General features: G+C 50.5%; 1 protein-coding gene across 1 annotated transcript in view; it reads left to right on the top strand.

Moving 5' to 3' along the window:
* LOC307063034 (uncharacterized protein) overlaps window positions 1–17,886 on the top strand; it is a gene marked incomplete at both ends in the record, with an annotated part of 141,439 nt that overhangs the window by 40,293 nt on the left and 83,260 nt on the right. Inside the window, 10 exons of the mRNA XM_079719028.1 lie at window positions 2,918–3,073; window positions 3,664–3,848; window positions 4,771–4,953; window positions 6,068–6,159; window positions 7,469–7,632; window positions 9,673–9,832; window positions 10,065–10,144; window positions 14,905–15,091; window positions 16,182–16,337; window positions 16,764–16,897. Of these exons, the coding sequence (XP_079575154.1) occupies window positions 2,918–3,073; window positions 3,664–3,848; window positions 4,771–4,953; window positions 6,068–6,159; window positions 7,469–7,632; window positions 9,673–9,832; window positions 10,065–10,144; window positions 14,905–15,091; window positions 16,182–16,337; window positions 16,764–16,897 (1,497 nt within the window). The remainder of the gene's footprint in view (window positions 1–2,917; window positions 3,074–3,663; window positions 3,849–4,770; window positions 4,954–6,067; window positions 6,160–7,468; window positions 7,633–9,672; window positions 9,833–10,064; window positions 10,145–14,904; window positions 15,092–16,181; window positions 16,338–16,763; window positions 16,898–17,886) is intronic.

Genomic DNA, 17,886 nt, shown 5'->3' with positions numbered 1-17,886 from the left:
ATGTCTCTTAGGTAAATATCTAAGGATGGGATGGCTTAGCTCATATGGTAGTTGTATGTTTAATGGTTTAAGAGCTAGCTAAACTGTTTTGCAAAGGGGCTGTACCATTTTGCATTCCCACCAGCAGTGTATGAGAGTTTTAATTCTTGTACATCTTCGCCAACACTTGGTAGGATTAGACTTTTTAGTTTTTGCTATTCTAATTGTTTGTAGTAGTATATCTTGGGGCTTTAAAGTACATTTTCCTAATGCTACTGATGTTGGGCATTTTTTTTTTTTTTTTTTTGCTGTATGTGGGCCTCTCACTGTTGTGGCCTCTACCGTTGCAGAGCACAGGCTCCAGACACGCAGGATCAGCGGCCATGGCTCACGGGCCCAGCCGCTCCGTGGCACGTGGGATCCTCCCAGACCGGGGCACGAACCCGTGTCCCCTGCATCGGCAGGTGGACTCTCAACCACTGCGCCACCAGGGAAGCCCTGGGCATCTTTTAGGTGCTTATTTGTCATCCATACCTCTAGTGTACGTTCAAGTATTTTGTCCTTTTTTAAAAATCCGGTTGGCTTCTTATGACTGAGTTTTGAAAATTCCTGCTCTATTTTGAACACAAGGCTTGTATCAGATATGTGACTTGCAAATATTTTCTCCCAGTGTGTGGCATGGTCTTTTCATTCTCTTAACAGTGCCTTTTGAAGAGCAGATGTTCTTGATGTCAATGAACTCAAGTTTATCCATTTCTTTTATGCATAAAGTTTTGGGTGTTACATCTAAGAAATCTTTGCCTAATGCAATGTTACAGAGATCCTTGGGACCCCCTGGAAATTTCCAGAGTTCTTTCTCTGTGTGGCCCTTTCCTCTCTTGTACTCTGCCCTGCAAAGTCCAGCTACCTTGGTCTCCCTGGACTCCCAGATCCTCAACCCTGAGAGTCTGTCATGCCCCGGTGTTCCCCTCCCTGCACCTCAGCCTGAGCTCTCTCCAGGCAATAAGCTGGGGCTCACCTTGCTATTTCCCCATCTCTTGGGTTCATTGTCTCACATTACCTGATGTCTACTGTCTTGGGAACTTTTGTTTAATCTGTTTCATCCGAGTTTTGTGTTGCTCCACGTGGGAAGATAAATCCAGTCCTTGTTACTTGAATATGGTTGACAACAGAGGTCACATCCAGCTTCTTTTGTGAACTTAATATAAATGGAATCATTCACCGTGTACTCTTTAAGAAAATGAGGTGAAGTTCACATAACATAAAATTAACTATTTTAAAGTATACAATTCAGTGACACGTAGTATATTCACAGTGTTGTGCAGCCACCACCTCTGTTTGGCTCCAACATTTTCATTACCCCCAGGAGACCCCACACTCATTAGTGGTCACGCCCCATCCCCTCATTTCCCAGCCCCTGGCAACCACTAATGTGCTTTCTGTCTCTATAGATTTATCTATTCTGGACATTTCATATAAACAGAATCCTACAGTATGTGGCCTTTTGTGTCTGGCTTCTTTCACTGAGCACGTTTTTAAGGTTCATTTGTATTGTAGCATGTATCAGTGCTTCATTCCTTTCTTTTTTCTGTTGCACAAATAGTTTTTTCATTGAAGTATAGTTGATTATAATGTTGTGATAGTTTCCAGTGTACAGCAAAGTGATTCAGTTATATATATACATACATTTATGTATACACACATACGTATATGTATACATACATACACGTATGTATATATACACATATATGTATATATACATACATAACTGAATATATACACACACATATATACTTTTTCAGATTCTTTTCCATTATAGGTTATTACAAGATATTGAATATAGTTCCCTGTGCTATACAGTCAGTCCTTGTTATCTATCTATTTTATATATAGTAGTGTGTATATGTTAATCCCAAACTCCTAATTTATCCCTCCCCAACCCCTTTTCCCCTTTGGTAACCATAAATTTGTTTTCTATATCTGTGAGTCTGTTTCTGTTTTGTAAATAAGTTCATTTATATCATTATTTTTAGATTCCACATATAAGTGATTGCATACAATATTTGTCATTCTCTCTCTGACTTCACTTAGTGTGATCATCTCTAGGTCCCTCCACGTTGCTGCAAATGGCATTATTTCATTCTTTTTATGACTGAGTAGTATTCCATTGTGTATATATACCACATCTTCTTTATCCATTCATCTCTCAATGGACGCTTATGTTGCTTCCATGTCTTAGCTATTGTGAATCATGCTGCTATAAACATTGAGGTGCATGTATATTTTTGAATTAGAGTTTTCTCTGGATATATGCCCAGGAGTGGGATTGCTGGATCATATGGTAGTTCTATTTTTAGTTTTTTAAGGAACCTCCATACTGTTCTCCGTAGTGGCTGTATCAATTTACATTCCCACCAGCAGTGCAGGATGGTTCCCTTTTCTCCACACCCTCTCCAGAATTTATTGTTTGTAGATTTTTTTGTTGATGGCCATTCTGACAGACGTGAGGTGATACCTCATTGTAGTTTTGATTTGCATTTCTCTAATAATTAGTGATGTTGAGCATCTTTTCATGTGCTTTTTGGCCATCTGTATGTCTTCTTTGGGGAAGTAACTTTTCTGTATGTCGAAAATTATTCCAAAATAGAGTTTGATAAAACTCTCTCTTTCTGTCTCTGTCTCTGTCTCTCTCTCTCTCTCTGTCTCTCACACACACACACACACACACACACACACACACACACACACACTGCACTGGGCATTGGGTAGACTGTGCAGGTCCAAGAAAACACATCTGCAGGTTCTGCCTCTGGGCCATGAGCTTTGCGAGCCCTGTTCTGGACCCCACAAGCCCCTCACTTTTCTCTCCAGGTGCCCCTTGCCCCTCCCAAAGTCCAGGTACCTCGCCTGGCTAACCCAAACCTGCTCCTGGTCACAGGTGGCCCAGAGGCATCGGGAGCCGCGGGCGCTGCAGTGTAAGCTGAGCATGAAGGTTTTTGGGCACGAGCTGAGCTTTGTGAACTGCGGGGCGATGGGGAGTCATGTGACACGCCGGTCCCTGAACCTGGCCGAGCTTGCTGTCAAGCTCCTGAAGGTACCTCAGGCTGGGCTCGGCCCCTCCCTGCCCTCTGGTCCGAAGATGTTTCCTTTGATGCTTTGGGGAAATACTAAAGTACTTTCAGACTTAAGAGCATGGAATTTGGAGCCAGACTACCCAAGTTCAAAAACTGGCTGCACCACTTACCACCTTGGGCATGTTGCTGAACTTGCCACGGCCTCAGTTTCTTTATCTGTGAAATGGGAATGATAGAATAGTAATAGTATAATAATATCTACCTCATAGAGCTGTTGAATCAAGTGACTTAATGCAGTAAAAACGCAACAACACGTTTAGAGTGTGCCTGGCACATACTAAGTGCCCTGTACCACAGGCAGGGCCCACACCCCTCCTTACCTGGCTGACCCTGGATGCTTGACCTCTGACCATGTCCCTTGGTAAATTATCTTGGTTCAAACCCCAGCTCTTCCTGTTTCTAGCTACATGGGCTCGGCTGGGTTATTCTATCTGTTTGTGGGCTCTGTTTTCTCATCTGGAAACTGGAGACAATGATAAGGTCCCCTCTGAGGGCTGTGTGAGGGGTAAGTGAGGCCGTCACATGCACTGTTACGGTTCTCTGACTGCAGGGGCAGGAAGTGCAGGTGAACCGAAGGCTGAACCTGGCCATGGAGGAGCTCACTTTTCCCACCATGTCTGGACTCCTAGCCCGGCTCACCCTAAACGCCTCGGCTACCATCAGCATCCGAGTCAGAGGGACAGCCAACTTCCAGCAGCGCTCGGATTTCTCTGTGAATGGTTATGTCAAGCCCAGGTAGCTGGCTCCTCAGAGCTGGGGGAGGTGGGTGGGTGGGGGCCTCCCCCTGCAGAGGGCTGGGGCATCGGCATGGGCTGGAGGGGAGCCCCGCTCTGCTGACCACCTGCTATATCAGCTACTGTTGATGGAGTGTTTTTTGTGCCAAGAGACTTTGAGGGGAACCTGGGTGGCTACACCCACTTTACAGGTGAGAAGACTGAGGCTTGGCAAGGTGAGGTTCCATGCCCGAGGTGGCACAGCAGTGTGAGGCAGCTGGGATTCGTCTCGTGCCACAACTCCACTCTTCCCTCTGCCTCCTCTGCCTCTGAGGGGAGGGGAGATGGGAGAGAGGGAAATGCATTTAAGGCACATGGGCTCTGAGCCCACTGAACACACATGCACTCACGAGGTGGACACTTTCCTTCTTCCCACTAAGGGCTGAGGAAACTGAGACTCAGGATGAGTGCACAGCTGACCCAGGGCCACATGGCACGAAGGATTTTGAGCAGAATTTGACAATGCTCACCTTCCCAGGCCTGCTGGCGATTGTCCCAGCCACTAAGCTGACCTGTCCTTGGTTTCTGGGTCTGACGTGGGGTATGTGGGTGTCCTGTGCTGGCTGCTCTTTGGCATGGAAGACCCTGGGTTTGGGCTCAGTCAGCTGGGGCTCCAGAACTGGCTGTTCCATGTCCCAACTGTGGGACCCATACAGCTGGTGTCATCTCTCTGAGCCTCGGTTTCCCCATCTGTAAAATGAGACCAGTGATGGTGAAGATTCGGTGGCGGTGTGTAGAGTGCTTGGCACACACGGAGTGCATGGTCGGTGGTGTCCATAGTGGAGGGGCTGCTCTGGCTCAGGGCCACGAGAGCAGCCGGGTGGGCTGGTGCTGGCTGTGCCGTTGCTGGGGCTGCAGGATGCAGTTGTGCACCTCTTCCTCAGCGCCCTGCTCCAGATCTCAGCACAGATGGGCACAGTGGGCACCCTGGGGCAGGCTGGGCTGAGGTGGGTGACCGGAGTCCGTGGCACTGCCAGCCTGGATGGAGGGATCCGGACAAAGAAGGGCCAGGACCTCAGGGTACATCTGAACACACCCGAGGAGGCTGTGGAGCTGCTCCGCTTCAGGTGGGTTCCCACACCAGGGGAGGGAGCCCGTGAGTGCACCTGTGTGCGAGCCAGGGTGGGCACAGGTGTGGGTGCATGTGTCTGTGAGAGTGTGTGCACGATCGCCTGTGCGTGTGCACCTGTGTCTGACCACGTGTATCTGTGAGTGTGTGCGCCTAAGGATGTGTCTGTGAGTCGGTGTATGTGAATGTGTGTCTGTGGGCGTGTTTGTGAGAGTGTGTGTGCATGTCAGTGAGTGGGGTGTACGTGGGTGTGCGTGTGTGTGCACGTGTGTCAAGGTGGGGTGGGTGTGTCTGTGACAGGGACTGAGGGCAGCCTAGAGGTGGGGATTCCCACACTCCTCGGCAATTTACGGGGGTCCCCCCTGAGGCCTGCTTGTCCCCAGCCCCCTGGAGAGGTGACACTTGGAGAACAGTGATTTCCAAGGAAACAGGAGAAGCCAGGCTGCCCCCACCTCCACCTGCCTCCTTCCCTGTGTCCCACCCTTGCTGGAAGCACTGCTGCCCTCCTGACCCTCTCCCGGCAGCAGCCAGTAGGGTCCTTTAAAATGTCAGTTAAGTCCTGTCGTGCTCCCCCCTCCCCTGTTTAAAATCCCTTGCTTGCTTCTAGGATAACCCAGCTCCACATGATTCTCCTGCCCGATGGAGGCCCTGCCCACCCCCCTCACCTGTCTCCTGTCACTACTTCCTGCCCCTCACTCCCCCCTTCCATTCTGACCCCCTCTCACCACCCTTTAACTGTGCTCCCAAAGAGCCCCCTTTTCTCCCACCCCAGGGCCTTTGCACCTGCTGTTCCCTTTGTTTGGAGTGCTGGCTCCTTCTCCTCCTTTGATTCTCTGACCGAATGTTACCCGTACAGAGAGTCCTTTCCAAACCCTGAGCTGAAGAACGTGCTGCTCTGTCTCCAAGACAGACCCTATGCCCATGCCGTGCCCCATTTTAGGTTTTCATACTGCTTGTCACCCTCTGTGTTCATGGAGTGTCTCCCCAACCAGTGTGCAGACTCCCCAAAGGCCTGTCCTGTTGATAGTGGGATTGGCCCCAGTGCCTTGCCCTGGTGGCTTTATGGTTGAATGAAAACAACTTGCCTGGCACTTTCCTCCTTTCCCACCCAGCTCTCAGCTGTTTCTCATCACTGGGGATGGCATGAGGAACCTCAGTCACGCTCACATCCCTTCTGAGGCCCAATCCTGTACCGATAAAGAAGGTAGGTGCCAGCAGGGCCTCCGTGTCATTGTCCCAAGATGGTTGTCCTGGGGGCTGAGGGTAAGATGCCAGATCCAAATTCCAGAGTTACTCTTCTGCCCTAAAAGTACTTATGCCCCTTAACTCAATGATGCTGTTTCTCGAACTCTACCTTATGAAAATAAACCAAAATCATTTAAAAATGCCCTGTGCCCAAAGATGGTCTTTGCATCATTATTTACAGAGCAAAAAATAGGCAGCAACTCAAATATCCAACAGTAGGCGAATGGCTTATTATAAGGGCCTTTGAGCTAAGAATAGACTTTTACATTTCCAAATGCAGAAAAATAATCAAAAGGACTATTTCATAACATGAGAAATTTGTGAAATTCATACTTCAGTGTCCATAATTGAAGTTTTATTGGTACAGAGCCACACCCGTTGCCTGTGGCTTTTCTTCAGCAACAGCAGAGTTGAGTAACAGACTGTGTGACCAGCAGAACCTCAAATATTTACTATCTGGCCATTTACAGAAAACGTTTGCCAACTCCTGGTTTAGTAAGGTACTGAGATATCCCATAACTTTTAAGCTCTGTAATGAAGGGCATATTTTAATAGCACGAGAAAATTTTTTGATAATAACATCAGGTGAAAGGCAACAAAAAAATTGAAAACAGAGGGGAAGGAGATATACCAAACAGTCACAGATCTTGCAGTCATGTTGGGGGTGAGGTGGGGGAGGGGCCTACTTAAATGATTTCTTTAGGCTAAATTCTGTCCTAAATGCTTGCTGAGCTGTTAATCCTCACAGCTACGCCATGGGGCTGGAACTGTTATCACTCCCAGCTGACAGATGAGAAACACCAAAGCACAGAGATGTTGAGTAACTTGTCCAAGGTCACACAGCTGGGAAGTGGCAGAACTGGAATGTGGATCCAGGCATTCTTGCTCCAGAGCCTGTGTCCTACACAGTACTGCCTGACACTCTGATAGTCTACACCAGGGGTCCTCAACTGGGGACAATTTTTGGCCCCTCGGGACATTTGACGATGTCTGGAGACATTTTTGGGTGTCATCCTGGTGCTACCAGTATCTAGCGGGTTGAGTCCAGGACAGCTTCCCACAACAAGAAATTATCCAGACCAGTGTGTCAATGGCACCAAGGCTGAGAAACCCTGGTCTACACAGTACTGCCTCACACAGTTAACGTCTACACAATACTGTTTCTCAGAATGTAGAGATGCTCCTTCTTTGCTGATGGGAGCATCCATGGCCCTGCCTCGAGCCCTCTTGCTCTCTACTGACCATGCTGCCTACTCCCTTTCTCACAGCGTCCCGCACTTGGGGCTGGCAGCTGTGCACTGAAGTGAGCTGGGCTCCAGCCGGGCAGCCCTACCTGCTCTCAGTGCCTGTGTTTGCGGCTGTGATGCTGAAGAAGCAGGACCGGGGGCTCCAACACTATCTTCTGGAAGCTGCCTATACCCTCCACCCCCCGGTAGGCCCTACAGAATGGCTCCTCCTTTCCCAGCCAGGTTCTGGGTCTCCCTAGGTCTTCTACTCAGGCCTCAGCCTTGGGGATCACTCATAAAGACATGGGCCTCCTCCCTGGAGCTGGACCAGCTGGGCTGGTCCTGCTGTAGTCTCCCTCCTGCCTCAGGACCCTTGCACATGCTGATCCTCTGTCCCTGGCTTGATGACTTGTAACTCTGAATCAATCTTCAGAGCTCACTTTAGGGGGGTCACCTCCTCAGTGAAGCCTGCCCTGATTACCCCGAAGTGGTCATATTCCCTTGTTATGTGCTCTAGTACATGTTCCTTCCCTTTAGATCACATTTGTGTTCATTACTGAAACCAGTTGGTTAAGATCTGTCTTCTCCACTAGTCACTCAGTTCCTGGGAACAGGCCCAGTGCCTGTTTTTCTCACCCCTGTGTCCCCAGCACCTGGCACAGAATGGGCACTCAGCAGCCCCCTATCTGATTTCCCAGTTCCAGCTCTTGTCTCCTTACCATATGTTCTCCACCAGCAGCCAGACAGACCTTCCAAAATCCCAAAATGACTGTGTCCCTCCCCTGCTCAGAACTCTCCAGTGACTCCTATTCCTCTCAGAGTAGGACCCACTCGCCCTGACCAATAGGCTTTCAGTGATCCAGCCATGCCAGCCTCTCCTCCCCATCTCAGCAAATGTTTACGAGGCTCACCGCTCTCCAGAAACACCGACCTCCTTTTTATTAAATGCCAAGTGCATTGCTGCCCCAGGACCTTTGCACTGTCTGTTTCCTCTGCCTGGAACAATCTTTTCCCAGACATCCACTCAACTCCTTCCCTTGCTTCCTTCAAGTCTCATCAAATGCCCCCTCCTCAGAGACAGCTTCCCTCCCTGACCACCCAGTCCAGAACAATGACCCTGTCAGGGCCCCTGACCCTTTGAGTTTGTCAGCAGAGCGCTCAGCAGCTGGTGGTGGTGAGCTGCTGTCTTACCTACTTCTGTGTCTGGAGGTCCTGTGCCTCCCCCTCTAGAATGTAGGTGCCAAGAGGGCGGGACTTTGTGTCTAACACTCAGTTGCATTCCCTATGCCTGCAACTGTGCCTCACACACAGTAGTCAACATTTATTGGTACTAAATGAATGACGATGATGCAGGGTTGTTTTTTTTAATTAATTAATTTTTATTTATTTTTGGCTACATTGGGTCTTCTTTGCAGTACATCGGCTGCTCATTGTGGCTTCTCTTGTTGTGGAGCACAGGCTCTAGGCACGTGGGCTTCGGTAGTTGTGGCACACGGGCTCAGTAGTTGTGGCTCGCGGGCTCTAGCGTGCAGGCTCAGTAGTTGTGGCGCGTGGGCTTCGTTGCTCCGTGGCATGTGGGATCTTCCCGGACCAGGCCTCAAACCCGTGTCCCCTGCATTAGCAGGCGGATTCTTAACCACTGCACCACCAGGGAAGTCCCTGATGCAGGTTTTTAAAGGGGACCCGTGTCTTAGGCTGTGTTTTCCCAGAAGCAGACTGGAGCCAAGGATTTGAGTACAAGTGTGGATGAAGGAAAGACTCCAGGAGGACCCAGGAAGAGGGTGGAGAAAATAGGATAGGGAAGGGGAAGAAGCTGAGCAGGAGTGATGGCAGGTGCAGTGGCAGCCTCAGCGTGATCCCTGGGCTAAGGAGCCGGGATGTTTTTCCCTCCTGTGCCGGAGGGCAATGCTCTGGAGGTCCCAGGTGCCAGGGGTTAAGAGCAAAGTGCACAGAAGCTGGGAGATGAGCATGCTGAGCTGGTCAAGGGGTCCGAGGGGACCTGGGCAGGGTGCCGATGGTGTGCGATAAGCCTCCTTCCCTGGCTGTTTGCTGAACAAACTGAGATCCTGTCCCTGTGGTCCTGAGTTGTCCTGTACGACTCTCCTCCAGGATACGGATCCCCAAATTCCTGGTTTGGGGGTTCTTATCTGGCGAGGACAAGGATGAGCATAAGAACTCAAGTTTTTGAAGGTGGGGGGGGGGGCCTGGATGGGTTCTTAATCTTGAGGACTCTGCTGTGTTTCCAGAAGGACGGCTGGCTCCCTCAAGAAGCCTCAGCCCACATCTTCATGGGCACGCCCAGGTCGGAAGTGCCCAGGGACGTCGGGGTGGATGTCAGCTACAGCTGGCCCCAGAGGAAGTTCCGGCTCAAGCTTCTCCATCCCAAGAAGAAAATTGAGCTGGACGGTAATGACAGTGCTCCTACCCATCACTGTGCCCTCGGCCATGTGCCAGAGGCAGCCCGCTCACTGTTGATTCCTCAGCCACCTTCTGAGGTCGGCACTAAATATAGCCCTGTTTTATGGATGAGGAGCCACAGGCTCAGAGATTAGGAAACCAGCAGGATGTCCCCTGGTGAACACAGGGGCGGATCCAGGATGTTGAACCCTGGTCTCTAAACTCTCGTTTTGTCTCCCAGGAAAGATCGACACTCTGCAAAGTGCCTGCATGGGTCACCTGGAACTGATACTGGATGACAGGGATGTCTACTACATCAAGGTTTGTTCCCTGTCCTTAGCCCACTGGTGTTGGCTCCTGCCACCTCCCTGGGCATTTCAAGCCCCAGTCCCTGCTTACTCATCGCCACTTCCTTTGGTGTTCTGGCTGTTCTTCTCCTTCCACCTACCAATAACGTTTGTGACTTCTTGTTACCCAGAAGAGTATGAAAAAGAAAAAAATGAGCTCAAATCTCACCACTATTGATGTCATAAATAGATAATATTAGTAACACAGGAGCATGCTTTAAAAAATTCAGAGTAGAGAAAGGTATAAAAAGGTAAGTGAAAGAGTGCCACTCCCCAGATTTCCAGAAGAAATGTCAATGCACACACCAGGAAATCTGTATGAGTTCCCCAGAGCTGCCTTAACAAAGTGCCCCAAATTTGGGGGTGCTTAAACAATGGAAAATTTTCCCTTGCAGTTCTGGAGGCTGGAAGTTGAAAATCAAGGTGTTGGCAGGGTTGGCTCCTTCTGAGGGCTGTGAGGGAGAATCTAGTCCATGCTTCTCTCTTAGTTTTTAGTAGCCTCAGGCGTTGCTTGGCTTGTAGATGGCTGTCTTCTCCCTGTATCTCCACATTGTCTGCCTTCTGTAGGTATCTGTATCCAAATTTCTCTTTTTGTAAGTTTACCAGTCATGCTGGATTAGGGCCCATCCTAATGACCTCATTGGATCATCTGCAAAGTCCCTTTTTCCAAGTAAGGTCACATTCACAGGTCCTGGGGGTTAGGACCTCAACTTTTTTTGAGGGGGAGCACAGTTCAACCCATAATACTATAGATTTATAAAACCTTTCAGTTCTGAGTTTAGTTTTTGTTTTATTCTTTGCATGTTGCTTTTTTTTTTCAGTCAAAAATACATCTTTTTGTACCAGCACATACTGGTACCATTTAATTTAGTTAAAAAAATAGGTAATACATTTAAATGATTCCAAGTTCAAAAGGTACAGAAGGGCATAGAACTGAGTGTCTAGTATGATGGCCCCTATACACATGACTATTTAAGTGAGTCAGAGTAACAGAAAGTTAAAGATATGGTTTCTCAGCTGCACTGGCCACTTCTTAGAACTTTCCCATCATTGTAGAAAGTTCTATTGGTCAGCACAGGTACAGAGTTAAAAACTTTCCCTTATACCTCTCTTCAAAGCCAATCATTGTTCATTTTCTGTGACTCCTCTTAGAAATCATCTATGCCCACAATCCCCAAGTAGATATCAATATATTCCCCCCCATCTTTTATTTTAAAAAGAATGTCTACCATGTTTTTTTTTTTTTTTTTTTTTTTGCGGTACACAGGCCTCCCACTGTTGTGGCCTCTCCTGTTGCGGAGCACAGGCTCCGGACGCGCAGGCTCAGCGGCCATGGCTCATGGGCCCAGCCACTCTGCGGCATGTGGGATCTTCCCGGACCGGGGCACGAACCTGTGTCCCCCGCATCGGCAGGCGGACTCTCAACCACTGTGCCACCAGGGAAGCCCTACCATGTATTTTGAATGGCCGCATAATAGTCAATGGGATGGAATTTATTTAGCTGTTTCCGTAGTGGAGGGCTCTGGAGTTTTTCCCGGGTTCTTGGTCTTATAATCACCTTTCCATCTTCAGGGTAAACTTTTAGCAGTGGAATTCCTGGAGCAAAGGTGTGTGCGTTTTTCTCTTCGTTATAGGTACTTTTTTTTTTTTTGTGGTACGTGGACCTCTCACTGTTGTGGCCTCTCCCGTTGCGGAGCACAGGCTCCGGACGCGCAGGCTCAGCAGCCATGGCTCACGGGCCCAGCTGCTCCGCGGCATGTGGGATCTTCCCAGACCGGGTCATGAACCCGTGTCCCCCACATTGGCAGGCGGACTCTCAACCACTGCGCCACCAGGGAATCCCCCGTTATAGGTACTTTTTAAGGTTCTCAACCAGGAGGACCTGGATGGGACTCAGTGGGTCCATTGAAGCCCCTGCAATTGTGCAGAAGTTTTGTGTCTGTCCCCCTTCTGGGGAGAGGGTTTAGACCTTCCATCTGACGCTCAAGCAGGTCAGTGACTCCAAAAAGGATAAAAACAGCAGCTGTAGACTCGCTCCTGCCAAGCAGGACCTCTGGGCCCCTTTGGCCATGAGGCTGGTCCTCAGTCTCCAGTGATTTCTCAGAGAGGTCTGGGTTGAAAATCTGGAGCCAGGGCTGGAATCTTTGCTACATAAACACACTCTCAGCTCCTAGATCTGCTTCCTGTCCGGGTGGGAAGACCAAGTATCAGGGGAGAGCATCTTCCTCCTAAAGCCCCAGCTGCTTGACGGCTGAGACTACGAGTTGTTTTCAGAGCTCCCGGGAGCCCTCGAAGCAATTCCTGTTCACTAAGCGCACAAGTGCTAATTGCCTGCACCTCCCTGCAGACCTGCCTGCCGCTCTCCAGAGGGCTGTCTGCAGCCTGGAAACATTGGCCTTTAGAGAAACTCCAGTTCTAGCTGCCTCAGACCCATCATGATTAATGGTAACAGCTGGCGCTCTGGAACTTTCCAAAGCCTGTTCTCGGGGGGGCCACGGGTGGCTTTGACCCCGGGTGCCTCTTTTAGTCCTCTCGGTAAGCCCATAGGAGATGAGGAAACTAAGGCAGATGAGCTCAGGAATACAAAGCAGCAAAGCTGGGTTCAACTCAGCTGAGTGTTTATGGGGTTTAAGGATGGCGTGGAGGAAAGTGTTAGATTTCAGCGCCCCCTCCCCTGGGTGCAATGATAGAGCATCCCCAAGTCCCAGGTTACCTGGAGAGCCCCAGTTTACCATTGACCCAGCTCAATGTGATTAGTGGTCTCTTTAACCGTTAAGTGTCCTGGTTTGGATGAGAAATTCTCCAATCATCCTGTTCACGGGCTGCACTTTGAAAACAACTACAGCTAGTGCCAAGAAGCTTCTGATACAAACCAGAGAAAATCATCTCCAAGACACACCGTGAAGTGCGAGAAGCAGAGCAGAGTGGAGAGCCTGCATCTGTTTTTGTGCAGAGAGAGAGGGAACATGCACGTGTGTGGTGGAGTGCACACGTACACACACGTGCGTGCACACGCACATATACACACATACATACAGACTCACGCATACATATAGGCCCATGCTGTCTCTGGAAGATGCCCAAGAGGTGGACACGGTGGTTGCCTTGAGGGAGACTGGGAGACCAAGAAGGGGAACAAAACCTATATTTTTCATTGCCTTTATTAATTTATTCAACGACTGTTTATCAAGCACCTACAATGTGCGGGGAAGACAGCACACAAAAGAAATACACACACAAAATTCTCTCCTTTTGGAGCTTACATTCTCATAGGAGAGATAATCAGTCAAATAAATAAGCAAATTGTGGTGATAGGTGAGTGTAAGCTCTATAGGAAAAGGGAATCAGTGAGCTGGATCCAGGGGTCTGAAGTTATGTGAGAAGAAGGGTCTGAGGGTTGGCTTCAGTTTTATTTTTTTTAATTTTTATTATTTTTTAAAAATTTATTTGGCTGCGCTGGGTCTTAGTTGCAGCACGCGGGATCTTTGTTGCAGCATGTGGGATCTTTCTTTAGTAGCGGCACGTGGGATCTTTAGTTGCAGCATGTGGGATCTAGTTCCCTGACCAGAGATCGAACCCGGGCCCCCTGCATTGGGAGTGTGGAGTCTTAGCCACTGGACCACCAGGGAAGTCCCACAGCTTCAGTTTTAAATAGGCTGACAGGGTAAACCTGATTGAGAAGATAGCTTTTAGCTAAGACATAAAGCATGTGCAGAAGAGAGCCATGTGGTTCTCTGAGGGAACGGTGTTGCAAGTAAAGAGCACAACATGTGCAAAGGTTCTGGGGCAGGAATGTGCACAGAGTGTTAGAAGCACAGCCTGAGGCCCCATGTGCTTGGAGTGGAATAGGAGAAGGGACAGAAAGGTGGGAGGCCAGATCGTGTAAGCCTTTGCCAAAGAGTAATCAGAAGAGAGTGATGTGTGACCGTGGTCAAGGAACAAAGGCAAAAACAGGATTTACAAGAGAGTATAAAGTAGTGGACAGTCTGGAAATAGTGAGGTCGTTTTTACATCTTTTGGGTAAACAGATCAGCTGGCAGCAGCAGAGAGGTCCATAGGATTGGTCCACAGTTGGCGTGGCCGTCAGAGATGACAGCTGCCATTGCTATGGGCTGTAGTTGCTCTGGAAAACCTCAGTGATGGAGACACAGAGCATGTATGGGGCCATCTGTGTGTCCTGCCTCCCGGTGTCTGTGGGCAGTTTTGCCTTCATCTGGCCAGGGCTGTGCTGGTGACTTCTGGAGAAAGTCTTGGCCTTGTTGGCCTTTGCAAGGACTTTGGCTTTTGCCCTGAGGAAGAGAGGTGTGCCATGATCCTGTGAGTCTGAAAGGGCTTGCCCTGGTCACCAGGGTGGGAGCCAGGAGATCCAGGAGAAGAATGTCACAGGAACGCAGTGGCAATGAGCAGGCTCAAGCCGGGGCAGTGGTGCAAGTGACTGAAGTGGTCGGGTCCCAAAATATTCTGCAGGGAGAGCTGGCCAGAGTCCCTGATAGATTGATTGGGGTATTGAGGTTGGGGGGAGAGGGAGGAAGGGTCCTTCAAACTTATGTCTGAATTTGTAACAGAGATGACCTATTTTGAACAATATCGAGCTTAAGAAATTGCAGCAGGATCAGCCTAGAAGCCCATTAACCAGGCTGTGTCTCCTGCCCTCTGTCTGGTCCTGGTTCTTGCGGTCCGGGTGGAGTCTGCTGGCAGAGCCTGTCCCCTCAAGGGATGCTGGGGCCTTTCCAGGGCCGGAGCAACCTGTGGCCAGCAGCAGGTGGTGAGGCTCAGCGGATCGAGGCCCAGGTGGAGGTGAAACTGGTGACATCGGGCAGCCCTGTGGTCCTTGCCGGGAACCTCAGCCGGCAGGCAGGCAGCAGGCTGGCCTTCTCCATGTCATTGAGCAACCTGCTGAGCGACCAGGCCCACGTGTCAGGTAGGAGGAGGGACCCCTTTCTGCCACCTTTCTTCAATGGCCAGGCTTGGGGAGGGGAGGGGAGGGCGGAGTGCCCCCCTTGGAGTCCCCATCACCCGATCCCCCAGTATTCACATTCCATCCAGGGAAAATCCAGGCTCTGTATCTGCTCGCAGCTTCTGCCTGAGTCCCCCAGATGCCCCTCCAATGCGCTCGACTGCTCTGCAGGAACCGTCAACCAGCACCTTTTGGGGTGTTTGGATTCTGACCCACATTACATGTTACACAATGTGTGAAAAAACACTTTTCATTTTGACCCTAATTACATGGGGTGCTGTTTGTATCTTGAACACACAGCCTGGCCTGGGTACTGACCAGTCTGACCAGATGCCCACCCTGGTGCCGGAGCTGGCTTGGAGCCCTCCTGGCGATGCTGCTCGTGGGGTGTTCTCGGAGATTCCAGGGGAGTGATGTGAGTGGCTAGGGCTGTTGACTAGCTGGCCTATGCAATTTTTTTTTTGCGGTATGCGGGCCTCTCACTGTTGTGGCCTCTCCCGTTGCGGAGCACAGGCTCTGGACGTGCAGACTCAGCGGCCATGGCTCACGGGCCTAGCCACTCCACGGCATGTGGGATCTTCCCGGACTAGGGCACGAACCCGTGTCCCCTGCATCGGCAGGCGGACTCTCAACCACTGCGCCACCAGGGGAGCCCTGGCCTATGCATTTTTGGTATTTTAGCCTGCGTGGCTATACCTGTGTGATCTGGCTGAATATCAGTGTAGCAGAAACAAGTTTCAGGAGGTGAAATTTACCTGATGATCCTTGATGCACTGTCATTTATCTTCTGGTCCATTCTATTTTGTTTTGTTCTACTTTATTTAAAATCTTTTGGTCTGGACCCACAAAAGTGACTTTTGGGGTTGCCACCTGGACAGTGCAAAACACTGTCAGTGGCCCTGACATCAGCATTCCTTGGCGGAGATTCAGGCATTGGTTCTATCGGGACACCCCCCTGGGCGGTTCCCACTTCCTTTCCTCACCTGGTGCTGGGGGTAGGGTGTCAGTCTCTGGGGCACAGGCCATGACCACACCATGCCTGCTCTCCCCGCAGCACTGCTGGAGAAGAAGGCGGAGGAAAGGCAGCAGGTGGTGGCCCTGGGTGGCGAGCTCTTCGTGCCAGGGCTTGTGGGGCTGCGCACCCTAGGCCTGCTGCAGCAGCGGGCCCGCCTCTGGACCAGCTCCCTGAGGATCAAGTATGGCCTCCTGGGTACGGCACCGCATGCTGGCTGCGGGCGAGGTGGGGAGTGGCCGGACCTGCACCGTCTCCTGGGGCTGTGGCTCCGAGGGCTAAGGTGCCGCTGTCACCTCGGGTGTTTTGGCCTCACCATGAGGCTCCTTAGCTAGTGAGTCATTCCATTTGCTTTGTATGGAGCTGAGCGCCTGCTTGTTAAAAAAAACAAAACAAACAAACAAAAAACACTACGTGTGTGTGTGTGTGTGTGTGTGTGTTGGGGGGGACATAAATCTGTCTCTTAAAACCTCCCCATCGGTAGGTTCCAATGAGTGACATTAGGTGAGGCAGATCCAGGGGGCTGACTGAAGCTGGGCTGTACTGAACACGCCTCTGCTTGGGATGAGGATGGAGGGCTACCTGGCAGAGGAAAGGCAGGGGTTTTTGGGTTGCCCTGCACAGGTCAGGCGAAGCAGCTGGCACAGGAGTGCAGCACCAGGCAGAAGCTGCGGGTGGAGAGCGGCTCAGAGGCCACCTACAAGCTGGAGCTGGACCACGAGCTCCACTGCACGCAGATCCCAGCATTCAGCCACAAGGTAGGTGCCGGGGCTGGGCAGGGGGTCTGGAGAGAGCCCCCGGGGTTAGGGAAGTGGTGGGTGAGCACCCTGAACCCATCCTCAGAGAGATGTATTTACTCAAGATCGTGAATGGGAATGCATTAGGGATTGGAACTTTAGCCTCATCTTTCCCCTGTTCAGTTGGTGTTTATTAAATACCTACTCTATGCCCAGCACTGGGGGAGAGCTGTGCTTAAGGCAGCACCTGGTCTCTGCCATTCCATTGCTGAGGGAGGGTGTGTGGTAGAGAGCAAGAGACATGGACCAAATCAAGGGAAACATAAGTGCCATGGGTGGTAAACAGGGCAGAGGCCGAGAGAGTGTAGCACAGGGGAGTCTAATTTGGACAGGGCAGCAGGGAAGGCTTCTTTGGGGGAAATGAATTTTAAGCTGAAAATTAAAGTATGAGATAGTTCTGTTCCCAAGGAAGTGTGCCACAGGCAGAGGGAACAGCAAGTGCAAAGGTCCTGGGGCTGGAGGGTGATTGGAGCAGCTAAAGAACTGGTAGTTCATCAGAGTGGCTGGTGGGGTGAGCAAAAGGGAGAAGTGACTGTTCCTTTGTTAATTGTTACAAGTTTGCTTCTCCCCCTGAACTGTTACCCCCACAAGGGAGGGGGCTTCTGGCTTCTTCATTCCTGGCTATCTAGTGCCCAGCGAAGTATCTGCTTGGTACTTGGGGGAAAACGTGTTCAGTGAGTGAATAAATGGATGAGCCTGTGTTGCCTCGACCTGTGGTTCAGAGGTAGGAGGAGACAGTGGCTGCCAGGAGCCCACAGGTGGGAAGCCCTGATCCACAGAGGATCTGTCCAGGGAGCCGGAGGCTGCTGTGGGAGAGTGGGGGGAGGGGGAGATTTTAGGTTCATATGAAGCAGATCAGGAGTCCTCTTCCCATGGCAGCTGGTTCTTTCTACTCCTTATCAGGGCGTGGACCAGCGTGGGGCAGGTTAGTTTTTCACCTCGGGGCCAGA

This window comes from Hyperoodon ampullatus (assembly GCF_949752795.1).
Source record: "Hyperoodon ampullatus genome assembly, chromosome: 14".
In the NCBI taxonomy this organism is placed as follows: domain Eukaryota; kingdom Metazoa; phylum Chordata; class Mammalia; order Artiodactyla; family Ziphiidae; genus Hyperoodon; species Hyperoodon ampullatus.
Note: the sequence above shows the minus strand (reverse complement) of the source record. Positions and strands in the feature narration are given on the sequence as shown.